Raw genomic sequence first — 23,265 nt, 5'->3', positions numbered from 1 at the left:
GTTTAAACAATCAGGGAGACAAGGAGGCTTGAAATGCAGGAGCGCAAAGGTCTGTCTCCTCCCCAGAGGTCTGCAGGCTGCTTTAATCTGACAGATTATGGGAAACCCGCAGGATCAGAAAATGTCTGTGCAGGAGCTTCGGTGGTAACTCCTCCAATGAAACACACACACACACACACACACACACACACACACACACACACACACACACACACACACACACACACGGCGCTTCTCTCAGCACCTGACTGATGTTATGAAACCTGCGACTACACAGGGAAAGGAGGATGAGGAGGAGGATGAAGAGTGTTTAACACATTATCACTGTGAAACGATAATTACTGAGCTTTAATAAATTAAGACCCCAGATCCTGGAGCAACAGCTGAACAGATGAATCCTGAGATTTTTCTTTCAGCAGCATCATCAGGTTGAAACATTAATGATGTTCCAACCTCAGCTGTGCTTTGTTTTTAGTGCTGATTCACAAATACTGACAAGGTTGATCTACTATTATTTAAAAAAACAAACAAAAAAAAACACTCTCCCCTGCAGCTGGTCAGTTTTCTCCGTCAAGCTCAGGTCCTCCACCTGAGGCCTGGGAGCTTCTGGACATAGATCTCAGATGTTGTTCCTGAAATCCACTTATACATGATCATGATCATGCTAAGTACTTTTCCACACGCTGCCACTACATAACAAAGAGATCTTGGCTATTTCAACCTGCCAGGTCAAACATGATAGACTGACCTTGCTCCTACAATCCACTCAATAAAACAAAGGCTCCTGACCTTCCTCAAAGCCTTTTCTATAGTGCAAACTGGCACTTGTCCCAGGTGCCGCGTGGTGTCAAAATAAAATACCCGTTTAATAAATTCCTACTTTGAACCCTGTGTACAGTCTACATCCATCACTGATCTTGGCTTTGATTTATTTGACCAATTTTAAACACAGCAAAGTCACCCATTTGACATTTCTGTTGTGTTTAACATTAAACACAGATTCAAGGACTGTTTGGAATCACATGGCAGCGAATGTCAAAAGGTTTGTGTAAAAGATTATTCTGAAAAAAACGACACATTAAATTCATCCAATTTATGAAAACACGTATACATTTACTCTCTGAGTAAAAATAAAATAAAAACAAAAATAGCTGTTCCTTCCTGCTGCCACTAGGGACCACCAAAGCCTTCCAAGTCCAAGTATACTGTACACGTAAAGTACTATGCTACCAAAAAAAAAGCTCTGATAATGCCAAACAGCTGAGAAAGTTTATAGCTTGGTTTTAAAAGCTTTGGGGTCATGGATCTGAGAAATAAAACAATCTATCCAGGGGGATTATGCCACATAACCACTGCTAAACTCAGTTCATAACAACCAGCTCAGGTGGTTTCAGCATCTGTTTGGTGCCTCCAGTGCGTCCACCTGTGGCAATTATCTACAGCAAATGGGGAAAGCAGAAGGAGATCAAGCACATTCTGGAGGGTATAAACATCCCATCTAGTCTGGGAACGCCTGAGGACCCCCCCAAACAAAGCTGAATCATTCACTATGAAAACAGAAAGCAATCTCTGAAGAAGCAGTGAAGTTTACAAAAATACAAAAATGGTTTAAAGTTTTCAGCCTGGCTGGGAAACTTACAAACTGGGAAACAAAGGTTGCTCTGCTGCAGAACGTACACATCTAGAAATAAAACTGATTGAGTTTGTTCAGGTAGATAAAATGTGTCTTATTTACAGCCCATAACTCATAGAGACTAAATGTTATCACTGTTTTATCTGTCCATTAAATTACACACAATTAGCATTTGATTACAAAAACATAAAATATCTACTGAAGTTCCAGTGTTCACTTTCTTAGGCCTAAATATATTTATTGAATATCCTACAATGCAGGCTAACAATCACTGAGAACTTCACTGACTAATTTAGGCTTTTAATTTTGATTTCCAGCTAATATTTTTCAGTATTTAATTATCACACTCTGTAATTAATTTGGTTATTAATACATTTGTAACAAAGGATTTGATTGTTTTGTTGATTTACTGTCATAAGAGGTGGGAGCATTATAACAATAATGATTGTGATAATAAATTAGTTGATTAACTTTAACGGCTGTATCTAATCATTTCACACCTGGTTAAAGTCATGCTCATCTATTTCCACATCCTCATGAAGACATACACCAGAAATAAGTTCACACAGCAACACTTCTCTGCTCTGACTCTCTCCACCAAGGGGAGCTAGTAGGCTGAAGAAGGTTTTTTGTCCTTTGGCAATGCCAAGATTATGAGTCAACCAACTTGAGAACGTGTCTTCCTGCAGCAGGGCACTCAGAACCAGCAGACGCTCAGTAAAATGAAGCTCGCTTTGCAAAAAAAAAAAAAAATGGCCAAACCACTGTCTACATTTCCAGTATGGTTTGTCAAATATAAACAAAGGCTGTGAAGCATCAATTGTCAACTGGCTGAAGCTGGAGACAAAAACCTCACACACAAATCATTTCACGACAGCAGCTCATGGGATAAATTAGCTGTTTATCATCTAAGGGATCATGTAGTGATTGAAACAGGAAAGATGAGGATGAAACACCGCTGCTAAACAAAATTCCTTTCTTTGACATGCATGATGTAAACTTCAATATTTGTCAAGACGCACTAAATCAGACGGCAATCTATTGCGACAGGGTTCACATTTGTGCCTAATGTTTATATAAAGAACAAACCAATTCAAAACCCATTTAGGAAAATGAAATGTGTCTTTTAAAAAAGCACTGAGCTGCGAGGTTCATTCTGATTTATCACAGCTGAATGGTTTGTGCTACCTCACAGAATCCCTGAGATGTGAATGCATATCACACGTCACGATAATTATGAGGGGGAAAAAAAAATCACAATGCAATGAGCTCCCTGCTGAGGTTTGACATTTATTAAATGTTAATCTTTTATTTTATTGTGTTGTAACCCAGAGACTGTCCCCGTGCCTTTGGATTCTCCAATCGGCTCATATTTCCCTACTTATCTAATTAAATTAGACAATTTGTTCTTTTTCTTGCATTTCACACTTTGGTGCAGGGCAGATCACAACCCACCCACATAAAAACTGCAGCATCTTTACTTGAGGGAGAAGAGAAAAGCTAAAAATTACAAGGCCTTTAATTTTTTGTTTTTTATTCTATGCTAATGATGAAAAGCAGCCATGCATGGAGTAAATGAGCAGCTCCACATATGGTGCTGCAGCCACGAGGAATGTCAGATTTAGTAAGCAGAAAATCCAGTGTGCCCACATCCATCCTGCAGGACAGACTAGACTTCAACCATCTGGATGAATGAAAGGAAAAAAACAATCGTCAACGATGGCTGGTTTGATGCCTGCTAATAAGACATATCTGTAAATATCTGATATGCAACTTCACTGCATATGTTCAGACAACATGCACGGCACAGGACTGCTACGTCTGTGATCAAAGGTTGCCCAAAAATCCTCCACTCTGCCTCAACGTGCCACTACAGTCCTACCTGAGGAGCGACATGTGTGAAGCCCTAAAAAGAGCTAAAACATGAGCTTGAATGCATCATAACTTCAGAACAAGACCACACCAGCCCTCTGCACACAATGCCATCATGCATCCAGTGACACTTCCAATATATTCAGGGCATCAAGGCTTCAGTGCTACTGACACCCAGGGGAACTTGTGTCCTTTGTCAAAGCAACTGGTTGTGCCACACTGGCAGCTGCAGCTAGGAGGCAGCCAGGACAGTGTGTGTGGACTAGAGACACAGAGTTTTAAAGAGAGAAAGAACATACACACAGTAAGTGTCTGCATGGTCATTAAAATCCAAATGTAAACTGCTTACAGTCTAAACTGTTGATCTAAACTCCAACCATATTTAAATGTGTAAACTGTAAACCACTACATCCTCAGCCTGTAAATATCTGCTGTTCCAGTCAACTCTACTGCTTCTTGAGGCCCCTGAGGTCAGAGTGTTTGTGGGTTATGGGCCCTCTAACTTTGCTTGCATCAAAAACTGTCCTTCTGAGGTTTAGTGATTTTCCTCCATGTGTGTGTGAGTATGTTTCATCTCCAGCCTCTGGCATGGTCAGGTCCGATTTCTATCACTGCACTCTTTGGACGGGCTAAGAAAATGGTTTGCTCTTCCTCTGCAATGCACCATCCATGCATTTGTTCATCTATCCATTCATGTATCATCACATTCATTCATCTACACGTGCCAGAGTCAGGCCTCTGTGAGGTAAATAATCTTGTACCTCTAATCCCTTTACTAATATCGCTATAGTTCTGCACATGGTTGCCCTGCTCATCATTTTCATCCGATTTCACAGCCCCAATCTTAACATGTCATATCTCATCGGATGGGAGGAGCCGATTGTTGCAGTGAAGCCTGTGTTGGTGCATTGTGTTAAAAAATAAAAACAGATTTCCCTCATACAGTATCAGTTATGACTCAACACTTACTGTTCTGGTCTATCAGCACCAACATACCCACAGACTGACGCAAACCTCTGGGTCTCCACGGCGGCAAAACACACCGAGAACGTAAGAAACAACACAATTTAATAAAAAACAACCTTAGTGATGAACAAGTTGAGAATTTACTGTAAAATGCAACCGTTCATTCAGAGCAACCTGCAAATCCAAAGTGTCTCTAAGCTCCTGTGTTTGCTGAACATGAAAACTGACTATGGTGCAATACTGGAGCGTCTGCGAGAGCCATGACACTGAGCCTTTGTTTGTCTGCCACTAAACCAACGCAGTACGTCAAACAACTACAAAGCTGCTGCTTGTTTTGGGCTAGTTGTCAGTGAGTGAAATGGGACTACAAGTGTCTCTTACATTACACATCATTTGATCCAGTGTGAACAGCAGCAATATGGCTTTAATAACAGAAGATGCAGAGGGTGACAATAGAGCATAAGGGTTGTTTGTTGTTTGACAGCACATCTAAGAACACGTCTGGTTGACAAGTTAGACTGCAACTGAAGATTGTAAGATATTAAAGATGAGTGCCTTAAATTATTGATGCTCTCCTCTAATTTTGTTTGCCTCAATTTTCATTAAGTCTTTTTGAAATGTACTTTTCTGTCAGGCTGAGTTTTGGCTCGTCCAAGCATCTGAGTAAAGATGAAGTCAGACTAACAAGCCTTCAAGATGTTTTTAGAGACATTTTCTGTAGAAACCAGTTTTCCGACTCATAATCTCCTGGAAAACAAAGTTATTAAAATATATTGTGTCGTGTATCTACATGGATAATGTCTTCTTTTTTTGTCCACTAACAAATGAAGAACACAGCGTTTGAGCCCAGAGGAATCCAACACAAAGTTCCTCACCAAACAAAAGTCTATTCATCATTGGTTTTTGCCAGGGGGCAATGAATACCCATTACTGGCTGCATTGACCACATCTGCAGAGAGGGTCAGGCCATATTTTCCATTAGGAGCATGGAGTTGCTTTGTGTGGAGCAGCTTTAGAGTTATAGGCAAAGGCTTTTATAGCATGGTGAACACTTACAGGAGGTTTATTGTCCCCAAGACACTAGAGTGCTCCAGTTATGGCTATCGGGTATATACTCTCGACTTACAAAAGGCTGGTTACACATTATTGAATGGAAAAAGATTCAAAAGGGCCTCTGAGATTCTTTGTAGATTATGGTTATTTATGTTTAGGTGCATCTCCCTGTCTGTGTGTTTATGACCTTTAAGATTATACTTTCATATTTTGACATTTCTCAAATAAAGCTATCTTCCAACTGCAGCTGTCATTTAAAGACAGTCTTTAGGAAATCAGACCAAAATTTAAAATATACAGACACATTTTCGACATTCACCAACAATAAAGCTCCTATAATGTTTTTAACTATGGCTCTATGACAGGAAACACAGATGTGTCAAATATTGCTATGAAATTTTGTTTACTTTTACTTTCTATTGATCTTTTTGTAAATTTGCAAGATATTCAAACTGAGAGGGTCAATGCAAAGAGGCAGCAGCCAAATAAATGCCATCATTTCACAGATTTATGCTTCCATGCCGCAGAAGAAATTACCTGAAGATAAAAGATTAGATTGACATTTTCAACAAAAGGTAAACGTGTATGATTATCTTATCTCGTCTGTTAGCTGATTTGTTTGTCTGCTTTCTTATCACCTCTATCATTTATCATTCCTATAGAGAATGATGAGCAGTGTCTACTTCCATAAATTAGTTTTGGACTGATGCCCACTAAGTTAGCTAGCTATCAATAGTTTCAGTTTCTCTTGGAAAAGCAGCATCGACCGTGGAGGGAAGTGTAGCAGAAATAGCTCAGAGCCACAATGACCCGTCACTACTTTATTCACACAGTCCTATCACTTTTCCATGACACGCTGATGTTTGTCTGCCATTTTTATTCCTTTCTACTTGTACATTTTCTTTTCTCATTTTCTACTTCAAGTTGAACTATAAAAAAGATGCAAAAGATTTTTTCCAGATTCCCCTGAAGACTTTTGATTGATAAATCTCTCACTAATTTAATAAACTAACATGCAAAAGTTGAATTCTGTTATCGGGTAGTTGCCACTGTCCTGTGTCTGTCAACAGCCAGTGGGACTGACTGTCACAGTGATCTCCCTCACTTTCTCCTTCATGCCCTTCTGCTTCCATTAGAACCCTGGCACCCTGATAGGGGGGTGGTAATGGATGGGGGGGTCTGTGTTTGCTAGACCAGCCTGGGCCCATCACCTTGCTGGAGGCCATGGGCAGGAGGGGGAGGGATTAGTCACCTTATAGGGCCATGGGAGCTGCCACAGCCCTTAGTGTGCCCAAAATCTGCCATCTTGGTCCTAAACTCCCAGGCTGCACCTCCTCTCTCCTGATCAGGAGCTTCCCCACAACTTAACCGGTAAGCACATTAACCTTTAACCTAAAGAAGTGTTTAAAGGAACTATATGAGAACGCCTCACCACTTCCATCAAACATCATTTAGGTTTCAGCCTCCTACATTGATCTTCACAAATGCCATCATTTGATTCAGTTGAGGGCTATCTATGATTTTGACAGGTTATTATGGCCACTAAGACATTAATGCTGCTCCATCAGACCATTTTTGAGTGATTACATGTCATTTGTCAAAGGACTGAGGACAGAACACATTTAGCACCAACAAAGATTAGATTTTACTCAATTATACAAGAATGTTATGTAAAGTAGCTTTTTCCAGAGCTGCCACCACTCTTGGTTTGGGGTTTTGAAGGTGAGCCAACCGTGTCGTTCGAATATAAAGCAGATTTCCTCTGACGTGCTGCTCCATTTTACCCCACACACTCTTCTTTTGCCTCTTATGGTCCAATGTGGAGCAAATTTAATGCTCTATTTGTAGTTTATCCCATGGGCCATTTTACAGTTGGGAGGGTAGGTAAAGGCTTGGTTACCATTTGGTGCCATATAGGTATGACAATTACAACCTTATTGGGAATCTCATTACAAAGCCTTTATTTTTTTGTTCAACATGGGAACAAAACTGGATTTTGCATGGCGAGCATCTGTGCTAAAAAAAAAAAGAAATTGACAACGAGGTGCAACAAATTCTTCATTATCTGCACTGTCCCTAATCCAAACAACATAACCCCACCCTTTGCTTTTCCCTGGCAGCTCCCTTCAATGTTTTGCTGCTACCGCCATCCAACCCTAATAATGTCAGATTAAGCTCTGTACAACTGTCCATCTGACACGAGGCTGGATTTGTGCTGGATTGGAAAATTTGGATGGGATGTTTCTAAAGCTCTGTAATTCTGCCCATACACACTCTCAGATAGACACAAACACTCACGCAGAAGCAGCTTAAAAAGCAGAGGAGCAGAGAGGATATGCATGTCACAGTAGTGCATTTGTGCACTGTTTGGTTTGTGTCCATGTCTAAGTGTGTGTTTGGTTTGACCTCAACTTCTGTGAGGTGTTGGCTCAACTAAAAAAGTCCTGCAAGTTCCTCAACTGTCCTGAGTGCGTGAGTCCCTCATGGCTACACATAACAAAGCGACCTGGCAGCCTCACCTCAGTGTGTGCTGATTCTAAGAAAGGCTCCATTTGAACATGTAACTGGATTATTTATCTGATAATAATCATCAGCATTGACAAAGATGATAGCTGAGTGGATTTTGGGAGCGTCTAACCATCCCCAGGGACAAACGAGCACCCTGGAGGCTACAGTTCTGGTTCAGAACACCTCATCCCAAGACATGCCCCTCAATGCCCATGTGCCTCACTGGGCATGTCCCCCTTTTGTTGTGGTTGAGGGAGAGGGGGGTCTGCGGGGGCAGTGGATGGTAGTCACCCATATTACGCCTTACGACCTATTTACGCTTGTCACCAAACAGTATGGCAAACAGAGTATCGCACCGCAGCAACGAAAACTGCACTCGCTGAGGATGCCAGCCCGTTACGTTTTATCTTATAATTTCGAGATGCGTCACGTGTCCCTCTGGTCGCTCATGTGACCTGGTGGTACAAACCAATAGGGTGGTACTGTTTGTCCTGGGCAGAGCAAAAGGAAGAGGGGAAAAAAAATAATTTTCCCTTTGCGATTTTTAATCCTGCATCGCTGAAAGTGCTCGTCCTCTACTGTATCCTGCACTACGTCAAGGTAAACTCTGTTTTTATGGCTCTTAAGAACTATGTAGGAAAGCGTAGGCCAAGATGTGCTTTAGCATTTTTCCTCGAATGCTAGTATTCAAATATTTCTTCTTAAATATTTTGAGGCAAAAAATGAAAATGGAGTCATAAACATGGTGTCTGCTGTTTCTAAGAGCATCAAAACCTGCATAAAATACCGATCTGTGCTGAGGTCAGTAATACCATCAATAATTAACTAACTCGATATCCTGCGGTCAAGAATAATCATTATCCTGATAATGACCTGTGACACGGCTCAACTTACTGAGTCATTATTATTTGAATTAGGTTATTTGAAGAAGATCAGGTTAATATTTTTGGAAGTTTTTCCGAGCGTGCTAATAAGGTGACGACATGCACTGTGGAAATATGTGTTGTTCTTTATCCCTCAGAGAACTGTCAATTTTATGGTCAGTCGATTCTGTTTTCGGTGGTCTCTTGATTATCATTGTTTGAACGTTCATTATCTCGGCTTAGATTCAAGCATGAGCGATTTTATTGTTCAACAATTAGCGCTACATGCAGAACATGAAAGGATGAGTGGAAGAAAAGCTGTATCTTTTGCTGGACTGACCTTTTCCACCATAGGAATGAAAACCTAACATGATGGTCAGTGGAATTGATACAAGATCATTATTCCAATTATCGTCACATTGATATTAGCGCTGCTGATGGCCTTATTCTCAGCTACTCACAGACCAACGACATCCATCACTGCCTCAGACTGTATTAGACTTTGATGTGCCCATGAATAACTCCTTTGTGTGGGTAAAAAGCTTGTTGTTCGGCCGGGAGTCTAAACTCTGATATGCTCACAAATGTATGTTCTAGTTGAGAATCTGGAAATAGAGCATTGGCTGAAAAGTGAGTGGATTGACAGTAACAATTAGACGAAAGCAGGAAACTCAACCCATTCTGCACGACTGCTCAATGAGAGCGCGACGTATGGAAGCCATGACTTTGTGACAGCAGTGATCTCACATTACAAATTGCGGCAAATCTAAAATGGCCGACTTAATGCTCAGCTCTTAGCACCGCATTCACAGCGCAACATGGTGTGCCTGCATTGTAAAGCCTATTAGACTCTGCTACAGAGATGAATGAACCCCTGCCACCCCCCCCACACCTGGACTATTTAAAGCGAACTCTGTGAGGTACTTTTTAAGCTACTTGGTGATAGTTGGTCCTGTTGTAAGCGTTGCTCATTGTTTTCTCTGATTTGACTAGTTGTGCTGAGGACGTGATAGCCACAGCTTTGATTGTGATGTAGACTGAGCTATCAGGATGCTGGACTGCTGATGTGGGCTGACAGCTCTTGAGAGCACTGTCATAGTGGCGTATAGGAAGGCCGAATGCGTAGACGCCCCCCCTCCCACTCTGCCGCACCGTGCCACATACAACAAAGGCCTGTGCCAGATGAGGCAAACGCTGCTCATATACCAGTAAACTGAGGGTGAAAACCTCAGGACTCAGTGTAACTCGCCTCCACTTCTTCTAATTCTCTTTCTGCCTACAGTTAGTATTTCTGACAGGGGCGCCCATTGCCAGAAATTATAAATCATCCTTTCCTCTGCTCCTCAGTGCCTTCAATACTTGTGATTTCCCTTCTTAAATTCAGTCTCCAAGAGGTTTTTACTCTCCAAATGTAAATCAGAAAGGAACCCGTTCCTTTGAGCAGATCCTGTGGAAACACATGGATCAATGTGCATCCTAATTTTCTTTTTCTTCGCCTGTAATTGGAGCATAAACAACCCAGTCGTGCATCAAACACTGTGGCTACGTTACAAGTTCTTGAAATTAAGAACAAGGGTAACAAATCTAAATCCAAAGACTTCCTGTTCAAAATGATATGTAGCAAATCCTCACAGCTGCTGTGGTCAATTTTCTGTCTATCAGCTCTAATAGTTACCAGCCTTCTTTGAAATAGAAGAACATTAACACTGACAGAAATGGCTGCTTGAATAAAAGTAGAAGTCAAAGTGACAAGAGAAGAAGGAGGTTAACAAGACTGTGCCTCTATTTTTAAAAGACACAGATATAAACAATGTTGGGAATTAGAATCTGCAAAGGTCTGCAACAGTCAATGGACACCTGCATTCATAACATCTGCAGAAGAGATAAATTTGGTTTAAGGTCACGTCTGCATCTCTGTACCTGCATTGCTCTGATCATCTGTCCACATTTCACCACCACACACAACAGAGAAGAACGTGAAATGCTGCCAGTACATTTAGGACAGCGCTGAGCACAAAAACGGAAAGTACAAAACTGCTGCAACTGGATGTTCAGATACACTTTGAGGTGTTCCATCCAAATTATTCACAGCAATAAAAGCATGAATGTTGGAGCCGAGTCTGAAGAAACAAAGAGACACCAAACCAGTTTAGACCCTTACACCACTTTTTGTGTGCAACACCATTTATCACTGTAAATTCATTACCTAAACATTTTAAAATAAGGAAATGAAGCTCATCAGTTTCAAAAACCTCTGTAGCTTTGACTCAGGCTCTGCTGCACAGTGATGAAGGTTTTATATCCAAACATCACAGTGACATATCTGTAGATATGTGGATTAGGATGGAACAGCTGACAGGAGCTTTGGCCTAGATTAGACTGCTGGTCGTCCATTTAATGATTTTCTTCACAGGATTTCTCTTTTCTATTTGTCACTCACTGCATCTCTCAGTGGGACTCAGCAACAGAACGAGTTATTTTAGGAGCAACAAAGCAGGAAAGCACTCAGCTGTATACAAATATAAATATGGCCAACTTAATTTCTTCAGGGCAGAATATTTTCCTTGATTGTTTTGGGTTTAGGTGAAAAGTTTGATTGTGTAAATTTACCCTGGTGACAGGAGTTTGCAGTTTTAACGTGTATAATTATCTTTAATCAAGGTAGTTTTGAGTTGCATGTCACAGTGTAAAGTAAACATCCTACATCCTACATGTTGCCTTAGATTCCTGAATGCAGAGCATTTCAGGTCACACCTATAATATAAAAATGCCCTAAAACTAAACACATTTAGCAGAAATTCTATGTTACCATCATTTCTAATCCTACTGTAAGAGAAACCACTACTTTAGACTTCATATTTAGAGGCACATGCTCTACTTTTTTTATGCTTCACAACACTTTCTGAACTCGAATGGCACAGGATGGTGACCTGTGGGGTCAAAGTGAGGTGATTGTTACTTAGCTGTGTGGGGGCTGAGGAAGAGCACCGTCCAATTTCATATGCAGTGGATGTTGTAATGAGTTTCCTCCATGTCTGTTGCCAGGTTGGCCTTCTTCCTGAGTGTCAGAAACACAAAGAGGCAGAAAAACATGAAATTATTAATAATATTTTTACATTTTTCTTAATTTTAAAAGCTGATCTTCTCTTAAAAAGGTGGGTTTTACAATCAGTTGTCATTAATGAATCACCAGCAGTTTGACTTCAAATATTGTATTGCCCCTTAACTGTGCTCTCTCATCAATCTCTGAGTGTTTTCCATCACATACACCCCAGTAGCTCTGCATAAGAGCAGCATCTCATCATTGTTTGCAGCACATAAAGAGATAAAAGAATAGACAGCTTAGATTCAAGTTCTTCAAGAGCAGTGCACAAGTCTTTTCTGTGGCGAGCGCTGAGCAGAAGCAAGGACAAGAGGGGAGGCGAGGGGGCGGGGGGCATTTTGTGCGCTGCGTTGTCCAGCCAAGCGTAAAGCGTGATTAATTCAATAGCCGCCATGGAGGAGGAGGCTAGCAGCACTGCAACAGCGAGCATGACCCACTTTCCCCATCAGATGTCATGAAAAATTCGCTGCCATCCCTCTGTGAGTTTCCCATGGCCCTTCTCTCACTTCCTGCATGATTAACAAAGAGACGAGGGAGGGAAGTCACAAAATCAATGCATGTGCACTATATTCAAAATGATCAGCAGGGACGACCACAGAGCAGGGATTGCAATCATACAGTCTGAAAAATAAGAGCTCTGAGCTGAATGTTCGAGAACTTTTAAATGCACCGTATAAGACTAAGAAATCCAGACCTGAAAATAACAATAACCTGCCCATTTGCTGCAAGGTTTTAGCCCAGTGGGGTAAATGATTCACAAGGCCTTGACCTAATTCTTTTATGCTACAGGATGTATGAGCAAAATGCTGTCTGGGAGAACAACTATTCAGAATGCAGCTCATGACGCTGACCTCTTTCATCTCTGAGGTCCAACAGAATCGTTTTTGTTGACCTAAATCTGCAGCAGAGGATCCTTGTTTCAGTGTCTTCATTATGGAGGAGGAGGCTCACACACAGTTTGGATTTAGTCGATTGCCTGCTAACTTTTAAAAAGAGTCAAAGTCACTTCTTCACGCGCTTATTTGCCTCCAAAAAGGAGCCTGTAGCTCAAAAGGGTGGAATACTGTGCCATCTATCATCATCTATCAGCGTTAGCTTCATGAGACCTGTCATCAGTCTTGAGTTTTATTGCTGTCCCCCCTCCTGCCCCTGGAGAGGACCTGCACCGCTGGCTTGGGTCTTAAACCCGGATTAAGGCTTTTTATGTAATCTGGTCTCCTTTGGGAGATTGGAGAGACAGCTGGCAACAGAATCCCTGTCCTTATCTCTCGAACCTCCGCTGGCCCCCGACCAACAGCTCTGCCTCAGCATGCAGCACAGATTAAAGGGAGGCACAGTTTCTGGAAAATACTCTTTAAATACATTTTAACATATGCATCTAGTTTCAAACGTCTTGCACAATGTAATGAACGGCACATTAACTACTGATGAAACAGAAAGGTTAAGATTTGTTAACAGAAAATCAGTCAGGAATATCCAGTTAACCAAAGTACAGGTCAAATGTCTATGCATTCAGTCCTGTGTCTGTTCAGGACCTTTCTCAGGAAAACTATTCAATTCATTGATAATAAAACAAACTGTTGTCACCCTATAGTCTTTGCTAATTTCTGAAGAGATGTTCTGTTCCATCAACGATATGCATGTACCTTATTTTTGGATGTTGTAGTCCACCTAATTTAATTTGCAATTAGGAGTTTGTTCGTTTACATCTGAAATGATCAGTAACAGCAGAGGATTACCAATCAATTTGATAAATAAATCTTTTTTTTAAAACCTATTTCTCATCATAGAAAACTGAATATCTGAGTTTGTCAGTCAAACGCTCCTTCGGCTGCTATTCTTTTACTACTTTCTAACATTTTAGAAACAACGTTATTAATCACATTGGAAATTGCTAAAACTAATGAAGGATGAAAATGTGACGCTGAAGTAAAGAAGTTTTCTGAAAAGAGTTCTGGCCTTTAGCTGGATGATTCAGGAAAAATTAATCTGCTCTAATTCTTAAAACTCCACATGTAAAGTGGCATGAAGAACATTAACTGCATCTCCTCATAGTTGCTGTTGATGCTCTGCACAGATGCTCATGCTAATGTTTCGAAAAAGGAGAATATTCGTAATATCAGCCTTGTATGTACAGGACTCCAACTCCAGCACCACTCAGAGGACTGAAGATGTTTAGTGAAGCTCCCATTGTGCTGGTGTTGATTGTTCAAAGGCCCCAGAGGGGTGACAGAAAGGTCAATCAGTCCAAGAGCCAGTCCTTCCACCTGATAACCTGGACTAAAGCATCTACACATTCAAGTCGGTTATTCTGCAAACACTGTCAATATCTGAGCCTGGAAACTCTCGTTCTTTGATTTGTGATGGACCACACACACAGCTGGTCATGTTATAATGACTAGGCAAGAAACATTATTTTAAGCACAGTCATTTTAAGAATCTCATGGGTTTCACAACAACTGGAAACTTCATAGCTGCTAATGCCATCAGCCAATTAGCACTCACACGGAGGAAGGAGACAGAACAGGTGATGTGTGAGGCAGAAACATTTACTTTCCATGTCTGCATAGCAACAATGCCTCTGATTGGCAGACACTGACATTATCTGTCTCTTCAGTCAAGGTCAGCTGCTTCTGGAGCTTTTATTTTCACATTCTGGTTGCAACAGTTTGCAATGCAGATTGCAAAAAAGAAGAAAAACACAGTTCAACTTAGATTTAGTCCTTAGATGCTTGTCTTCATAATTTTAGTAACCTCACAGAAGTACAAGATTGTGGCTCTGTATTATCTGCAGAAGGTAACGTCCTCTTTGAGCCAGGAAATATGAAATATTATGCCAAAATTATCCTGTACCTGTCTTGACCTGGAACAGAACCAAAATAGACACATCTGTGGCCGTTTTATTAATTTATCTTAACCCGTTTCCAATTGCCGACAGTTAATTTAATCATAATATACACAGTATCATTTCTCTACTCAATTTATTTTCTGCTTACATTAATTTTTCATAATATGAGAAGTTAAGTTCATCCACAGTCATTATTTCAACTTAAAAAATAATTGCCCTTCACACTACAACTGTGGCTCTCTCCTAATAAAGGAGGATATTTTTATTTAATTCTAGTCCAAATTTTGTTTTTGTTGTTGTCATCTAGAGCATTAACTAAAGCTGTCCAAACACAGAATACGTCTGCTCTGTTTCAGGATATTTTCTCATTTGTTTATTACAAAGGTTTTCATGTTGCCCTCTGTTTTTATTTTATTTATTTAATTTTTTTTATTTAAATCCTTCAGCCCTCACAGCAGTGCCCTAAAATAAACGTGAATTTCCAGAGCCACTGTCAGGCAGTCAGATTACAGACTAAAGCGCCCTCTTGTGTTCGCTCTCGTAACTGAAGCGTTGCTTGAGTCATTACATCACTTGTCAGGCAGAGTTAGAGGGGATGCAGATGAAACAGGCTTGATAAAAATAAATATGGTGCTCAACATTTGATGGCTCATCTCATGACTGACCTACATTTCAACAGCTTTTACTGCAAACGTTTGTGTACGGCATCAGGCCCATATTTCATTTTGTATGAAGCAAAAACCTACATTTTAGAAACTATTACTCAATTGTTGGGCCATATTTTCTACAGTGGGTTTAATCATCCTGTGACTATAGCATATTGTTGTTTTCCCTGAGGTAATAATGAGAAATATGTAACATATAACCACACAACTAAAATAATGAAGTCCCTAAAACTAAATTAAACAAAGCTACATTTGGTGATTTTCCATATAGTTTGACATATAAGCTGAAAACCAATAATGATATGATCTATTAATAAATATTGACTGGGTGCCTAAATCCTACTGTTCACTCCCCCGTGCCACCACTGGGCTCTAGAGACTATTAAAAACATATCAGGGAGCTACTCTGCTGAACTGGCTGACAAGTTCCTGCCTCTGGGGATCCAGTTTAACTGTGTTGATCCTGTTTTCTTTATTATTTCTAAAACAATAAGTGGAAGCTGCTCTGATTATATTATTTATTTGTTAGATGATTAATGAATATTAACATACAAAGTGTTTTCAATACTGACTCGTAAGGTGCCTCAGTCTCAGACTGGGCTTAGGATCTACAGCTTTATTTTTTTACTTATCTTTTGTACTCATTAGGTGACCGGTTGGCTGACTCTACCATCACACTCGTGTTGGCCCTTGAACTCCTCTCTCTCTCACAACCAGGCCCCTCATTGCCTCACATCTAATCCTAACATGGAGCCCATCAAGGTCCAATCAGAAGGTGGACTGAATGTGACCCTCACCATCAGGCTGCTGATGCATGGAAAGGTACAAAAAACAAAACAAAACACAGAAATGTTAGTCTGCAATTAATCCAATTCCCCATTCTGTAGCTTTGTTGTTGTGCTTTTATTTCCAAATATCTGCCAAGAACAAACAGCTCATTTCAAGGGCCCTGTGGCACAAAGGCACTATAATTGTTTTTTTGTGTTTTCCACAGGAGGTTGGAAGCATCATAGGAAAGGTATTTATCACCAACACAACAAGCAGACCATGTAAAGCACAATTACGCCTACAGGAAGCACAAACAACAACTCAAAATTGTTTCTTTCCTTTACTTCCAGAAAGGAGAGACGGTGAAGAAAATGCGTGAAGATGTAAGTAGATGTTTTCTACAAACAGTCTATTATCATTAACGCTCTTTCTTTTTCTCAACTGTGTAATTTTCTCTCTTTCCCTGCACTAAAGAGCGGTGCCCGTATCAACATCTCAGAGGGCAACTGCCCTGAACGGATAGTCACCATCACCGGACCAACAGATGCTATTTTCAAGGCCTTTGCCATGATAGCCTACAAGTTTGAGGAGGTACAGTCTTAACCATTAGGTGTCAGCTATTATAAAACTTGACAATCAATCGTTCCTGTTGTACTCATTAGGAATATTCAGTAAAGAAGTTTCATCTGTACCAAAACATTGCATTTTACAAACTCTTTGCATGTTTTGTCTGCACAAAATATCTTCATCTGTAAAACAACTAGTATCTACAAGGGTCAAATAAATACAGTGGAGCAGAAGGTATAAGAATAAAGGTCCCTACAAGTATAAGTATGTCAAATTTGTACTGAAATACAGTACTTTAGTTACACATTACCCCACTGGCATACCTTAGTGTCTGCACAGACTCATTTCCAAATGGAATACAAAGCAGGTTTGACCTGTTATGTAGGACAGAAATGTGCTGATCTAACCTTGCAGCACCCTTTGAAAGTGGGCCAATACTGTGTTTTGATTTGGGTGCCACAGCAGTACACTTACACCCAGACCAAGCCAAAGAGTCTCTGAAACACTACAGATAAACCTGGGCTAGGACTGAGCAGATATGTTTTAGATTGATTTTAAAAGATCAGTACAGTTCAAAACTCAGAAAGAAATAATTTTCACTTTTGAAGGTATTTTTGTGCTAAAGCAAATTAAATACCAGTTAAAAGCAGAATGGATACAGTCCATGCATGAATATGGATTTCCACAAAGCCAACACTGCACAGAAAACACAGTATTCATCTAATTAATTGATTAAACCTGCTCCTGTCTCTCAGGATATAATCAACTCCATGAGCAACAGTCCAGCCACCAGTAAACCCCCTGTAACCCTGAGGCTCGTCGTTCCGGCCAGCCAGTGTGGTTCTCTGATCGGCAAAGGAGGCTCCAAAATCAAAGAAATGAGAGAGGTAGAGTGTATATAGTACAGCTCCAACACTGGATGTGCACTGTCTATTTCTACTCTAATGATCTTTATATACATATGATAGCAAATGCTCCATTTTACACTAGTTTCAGAAAAGTTTCACCAGCCAGACTTCTGCTGCACTTACGAGAAACTGAAAATAGATCATGTTTAATCTTAATAGCACAGCCACAAGAATATTCAAATTATTTATATTTATATTTATCCCATATCCCATCCCATATTTATGGTCCACGTAAGCTTCAGTTCCTGCATAATCCCCAACATGCACAGCTCAAAGCTCATTTGGCTTGTTTAAAAAAAGTCAGGATTAATCGAAGAGAAATGATTGTGCATGTGATTTCTTGTGTTTTGATGTTTCCTTCTTACCCCCAGTCCACAGGAGCTCAGGTCCAGGTCGCAGGTGACATGCTGCCCAACTCCACCGAGAGAGCAGTGACGATCTCAGGGGCTCCAGAAGCCATCATCCAGTGTGTCAAACAGATATGTGTGGTGATGCTTGAGGTACAGTATGGAGGGGAGGAGAAAAAAAAAACAAAGCCAAGATGATGTTATAGAAATTCCCGACCTGGAAGATAGAGTAGCTTTCTCATAGTAACACGTTTTCAGGTTAATTTAGCTTTTTAATATCATATCAGGGAGCTGGTGTATCTGTTAAGAAAATGTGGTCTATTTTCTGTGTTATCTGGAGCTACTGTCATTTCATAGCTGCTTATTTTGCAACCTTTGACCTCAACATTGCAGCCTTTGACCTGGCTCTGTTTCTGGGACACATTACAGAAACTATCACTAGTAGCTTGTAAAAATGTACATGTCAAAACTAGGAAAATGTTTTGGGTCACACACACTCTGCAGTTGTCTCTCTTTTTTCTTGCCCCATTAATTTGAACTATCTGCACAGCCAGTTCTCCATTGGGCCTTCATGATGGCACCAGCCATGGATACTAGGACATTTGTGACATGACTGTAAGTCTCTAGAATACGGGCTTTAAAAGATCTTTGAAATACACTATGTAGTCATCATTATCCAGTTGAAAGTGCTTCTCCAGGTAAATCCAAGTTTAGTTGTGCACTGAACCACAGTTTGGACATTATGTCGGCATGAACACACAGTGAAGAGCACAATTGTGTGAGTGTCACAAGTTGTCTTCCCTAAGGCACTACCCCTCTTGGTCTCACTTTATGCAACTTCTTTCTTTCTCTCTATTTCCTTGTCTCTTTCTGTTCTAACACTCTCTCCACATCTCACTCCTTCTTCTCCCCACTCTCTCCCCCCTTTGCTCTCCTCAGTCCCCACCGAAAGGTGCCACCATCCCCTACCGCCCCAAGCCTGCCTCCACCCCTGTCATTTTTTCAGGTGGCCAGGTAAGAGCAGACCCACTGGGGGCGTCCACAGCCAACCTCAGCCTCTTACTGCAGCACCAGCCACTGCCTGTTAGTGTCGCACCAGGTTTTACTCACTCCCTTCCTCCACCTGCTCCTGATTAGCATGAAGCCACCACTGTGCCCTTTACTGTGCCCTCACTGTCATCTGTCACCCCCAAACACTCACCGCAGAACTGGGATAAATGGCATCAGTCATTCAGAGAGAATCTGAATAAATCTGTTGTTTACTCCTGTGAGTCCGAAGAAATTCACCCACGTCAAATAAAAACCACCTTAGTTGAAAATCACCTGCTAATGTCACCTAAAAGACGTAACCAAGAAAAAAATGAACCTTGTGTGATTTTTTGAAGAAGTCAACGGGGGCGACTAGTGGACAGAGAAGGCATTACAGGGTCAGAATGAGCAAATCTGGATAAAATGAATAAAAACAGTGAAGCTAATATGCAGTGGGCATAGAGAGAGGAGGGAGGAGTCAACTTAAATAACTTCCACCAGCCACAGTGCTCCATAACTATCACAATATGAGCTTAACCCCAGCACCTTCACATTTTATAGCTCAAATACTAAGAAAAATGCCTCATATCAACTCAGTCCTTATTTTACTAAGTAATTAATCCTATTAAAAGAAAGAGAGCAAATACAGGCACCATATAGAAGCAATAAATTATGAAACAGGGATAAAAATCTGCTTCAGCGTCACCCAAAGGCTTCACATGTGACTTTTCTGGGTACAGTATATTGTAGCTCTGATTACTGTCTTGTCTGATGAAATGAAATTTTGCCCAGTTCTGACCTCTGTGGCCCCTCTAAAGTCACATTCGTCTTTCTCGGGGCCACTGCTCTGGTGTCCTCCTCACCCTCCCCGTCACCTCCCCACTGTCCGAGTTGTTCCTTATTGGTTTAGTTCAACTGGATCTGATTAATGAATTACAGGACAGCATGGCAGGGAGTCGTCAGTGCATGGCTTTCTAGTCATATGATAAATTTCGATGCAAATATCAGTCTGTATGTGCTCTAGTTGTACAAACGCCATAAATCATTGTATCTGTATGGCCTGTATGATATTTTGTTTTGGTCTAATTTTTCTACAGACTCAACAGTTTTACTTTGTCAGAACAGATTCACTTTACGCAATCACATAAGAGTATTTTTGGGTGCTTGTTCTGATGATGTAACAAGATAACAATAAGCTCTTCTCCTCATGTTTGCAGGCTTATACCATTCAAGGACAGTACGCCATCCCGCATCCAGATGTGAGTGCTAACCCCACCAGGCAGTCCACACTGCACTCCGTAATTCTGTCTCTGAATCTTAATTTCTCTCTTTGACTTGTAGGCTCTTTGTACTCTCTTTCTACCCTTATTAATATTAACTGTTAATATTAATACAGCTTTTTTTTATGATATTTAATTCCTGTATCTTGTCAGTTTTCAGACTTTTGCCTCCCTGCCCTCTGTTTGGCTTTTAACTTCATGGGGCTTGGCCTGGTGGCTGGTGGTTTCTTTTTTTTTTTCTCCTATCTAGATATTTCAAGTTTAAAGCAACAAACATATTTGTTTTAATTTTCATGATGTTTTCTCAATGGTTAAGCTTCATTTTAAGATAATTTAGAATATGTTTATGGCCCAAACCCACACAGTAAATGTTGTTTGTTAGGATTTATAAAAGCAGACACACGAGAGCAGCCAGAAAGTTTTACCCAAACTGAAATACCACAGTCAGAAAAATCCAGAATCATGGTCGGGCTTCCACAGCTGAGTCTCTTGCACAGAGTCTTCATGCTTGTATAATCTGCTGGAAGACATTGCGATCGCTGACTATCAGACTAGCAGGTTCCTGATTCAGCGCCCCAGTCTCAGGCCAAGTCCTTCATGAGTTTCTGCTCTTCTTTCTCTCTGTCTCTATCCTTCACCTGTCTGTGTTGTTACTTCTCCTCACATCCTTTCTTTGCTCTTGTAGTGTTTCAGACAGACCTATATGTGTGTGTGTGCGTGTGCGTGCAGGAGTGTGTTTTTAATAATGACCTCATAGCTCTGCTGTCCTCCTCCGCCCCCCCTCAGCAGTTGAGCAAGCTCCACCAGTTGGCTATGCAGCAAACCCCCTTTACCCCCCTCGGACAGACCACCCCTGCCTTCCCCGGTACGTACCCACCTACACGACCACCCTCTTTACCAAAGCTCCTTCTCTCGTTTTTACCTATAGAGACAAAACACATTCTCTTCCTCCTTTTTTCTCTTTCTGTCTCTGTCCTTTCTCTTTTTTCTTCTTGTCGTTCTCCTAATGGTCTCTGTGGTGCACTGCCATTGACATGGCCTGCTGGTGGTCTGCTCTTGTAGATGTTGAGGTTTCGTCTGTTCTTTTGGTTTTCCCTCAGCATCAGTTATTTAACAACGCACTGATTCAGCTTGTTCTTTCATTTAGAGAGTAGAATTTAAATTGTCAAGTGAGAGATGTGCTACATATGACTATGACTTTCCAGTGACAGAGTAAGGATGGTAGCAGTCAATAGACAGTCCAGACTACACTTCATCAATGCTGTTCACTCCCTCAGTGTGCCAAACTATTTTATGTCCTCTTCCACCCCACCCCTCTCTCTCTCTGTCTCCTGATGTGTTCAGCAGCAGGTCTGGATGCCAGTAACCAGGCCAGTACTCATGAACTCACCATTCCCAATGATGTGAGTACATTTGTCATAGTGTGCAAAATATCTGCTTGTGATTATGACAAGTGCTGCTGTTGTAACAAATCTCCTTTTCATTTTTAACAAAACCAAAAACAGTGCTGTGATTCACACTGAGGAATTTCTTATTCAGAGAGCGACAGGACATACAGGTTTAGAACTTTCTGCCACGAGTATCACCAAGTATTTAAAATCTATTTTGTAGACACCACTGCAGATGTACTTTCACAGTGATTCAGCGGTTTTGATCATTTATAGGCACTTGGTCTAATTTGTCGCTGCCACTGCCAAAATATACCTTAAACTGTAGGTGATTATTTAAAATCCATGTCCAGGTCCAATGTGGGTATCTACGTCTCCTTTATGCTCTGGCCATCCTAAGTCCCGCCCCATTTTCTTCCCAGCTAATAGGCTGCATAATCGGACGCCAGGGAACCAAAATCAACGAGATCCGTCAGATGTCTGGGGCGCAGATCAAAATTGCTAATGCTATGGAAGGGTCATCGGAGCGCCAGATCACCATCACAGGGACCCCCGCCAACATCAGCCTGGCTCAGTACCTCATCAATGCAAGGTCAGAGTCTGGTGAGATCAAAATGCAGAAAACAAGGCAGAATTTAAAATCTTCTTGCTCCATATGCTCATGAAGCAGCATGAAGCAGCTATGAAGCTGCCATGCCACTGATGGTAATGTTTTGAAGCAGCAAAGTGCTGACATGTTCTCAGTTTGTGAACAAAGTGAGTATTTCTTGAATTAATGAGCATAAAACAGCACCAAGGATAACAAAATCCACCAAAGAGTCCCTCTAAATGTGTTGTATCTGGTTTATCAAAGAATGCCAAGAAAGAGTTTTAAGGGCATGACTCAAAGCAGCACAACAGAAATTCCCATGAGTTATTGCCAAAAATCTACTTTTCCATTACCCTCCATTAGATTCAGAGACGTGGCGGCCATGTGGAATGACCCATCTTCTATGACCACATCCTGAAATCCCTGACTGGCTCCTCCGTTTGGCCCTTTCCAGTGACAACTGCAGACAACCCTGGTGAAGCCCTTTGGACTCTGGCTATGGCTCTCTGAAAACCCTGACCACCTCCCTACCCTGGTTCAAAGTCCTTTATAGATCAGGGAAGGTTGGGCGCTCATTATTATTTCAGAGAGCCAAATTAAAAAAAAAAAAAAAAAATTCAAAAAGAAAATCTCTGTTGATTAGTTTTTTAGAGAACTGTCGAAGCATGTTGAATGTTTATTAGCAACAGCTTGTGTTATTCTTCTTTTTCTCTATTGCTTTTCTCTTTCTCTCTGTCAGTGCTGCGTCATAGAACATCATTTTAAGTATAAGTACTAGTAAAAGACTGAACATTTTTGTAGAAAGTAGTTATTTGCATATTAAAGCTGCTCAGTGATGCTATCTGCGGTGTGTGTGGTGGTGGGATGTAGCCAAATAA

At 40.9% G+C, this 23,265-nt stretch overlaps 1 protein-coding gene across 4 annotated transcripts; it reads left to right on the top strand.

Moving 5' to 3' along the window:
* Positions 1 to 16,258: 16,258 nt before the first annotated feature.
* Positions 16,259 to 22,805, top strand: LOC113127463 (poly(rC)-binding protein 3-like). Of its 4 annotated transcripts, none has more exons than XM_026302066.1 (12): positions 16,259 to 16,333; positions 16,506 to 16,529; positions 16,630 to 16,662; positions 16,754 to 16,870; positions 17,602 to 17,733; positions 18,126 to 18,254; positions 19,041 to 19,115; positions 20,348 to 20,389; positions 21,197 to 21,275; positions 21,761 to 21,813; positions 22,221 to 22,390; positions 22,751 to 22,805. In XM_026302066.1, exons 1-12 carry the CDS (start codon positions 16,259 to 16,261, stop codon positions 22,803 to 22,805), a joined length of 984 nt encoding a protein of 327 aa, XP_026157851.1. The 4 variants fall into 4 exon arrangements, with proteins under 4 accessions (XP_026157851.1, XP_026157850.1, XP_026157849.1 ...); XM_026302065.1 differs by having other exon boundaries at positions 19,041 to 19,184; positions 21,200 to 21,275; XM_026302064.1 differs by having other exon boundaries at positions 19,041 to 19,184.
* The last annotated feature ends 460 nt before the right edge of the window (positions 22,806 to 23,265 follow it).

This window comes from Mastacembelus armatus, chromosome 2, assembly GCF_900324485.2.
Source record: "Mastacembelus armatus chromosome 2, fMasArm1.2, whole genome shotgun sequence".
NCBI lineage: Eukaryota > Metazoa > Chordata > Actinopteri > Synbranchiformes > Mastacembelidae > Mastacembelus > Mastacembelus armatus.
Note: the sequence above shows the minus strand (reverse complement) of the source record. Positions and strands in the feature narration are given on the sequence as shown.

Excerpts from the sequence above, each read along its gene's own strand:
- LOC113127463 (XM_026302063.1), top strand. The coding sequence starts at position 16,259 with ATGGAGCCCATCAAGGTCCAATCAGAAGGTGGACTGAATGTGACCCTC. Across the intron at positions 16,334-16,505 it reads GGCTGCTGATGCATGGAAAG|GAGGTTGGAAGCATCATAGG; the intron begins GTACAAAAAACA and ends TGTTTTCCACAG. Across the intron at positions 18,255-19,040 it reads TATGTGTGGTGATGCTTGAG|TCCCCACCGAAAGGTGCCAC; the intron begins GTACAGTATGGA and ends TGCTCTCCTCAG.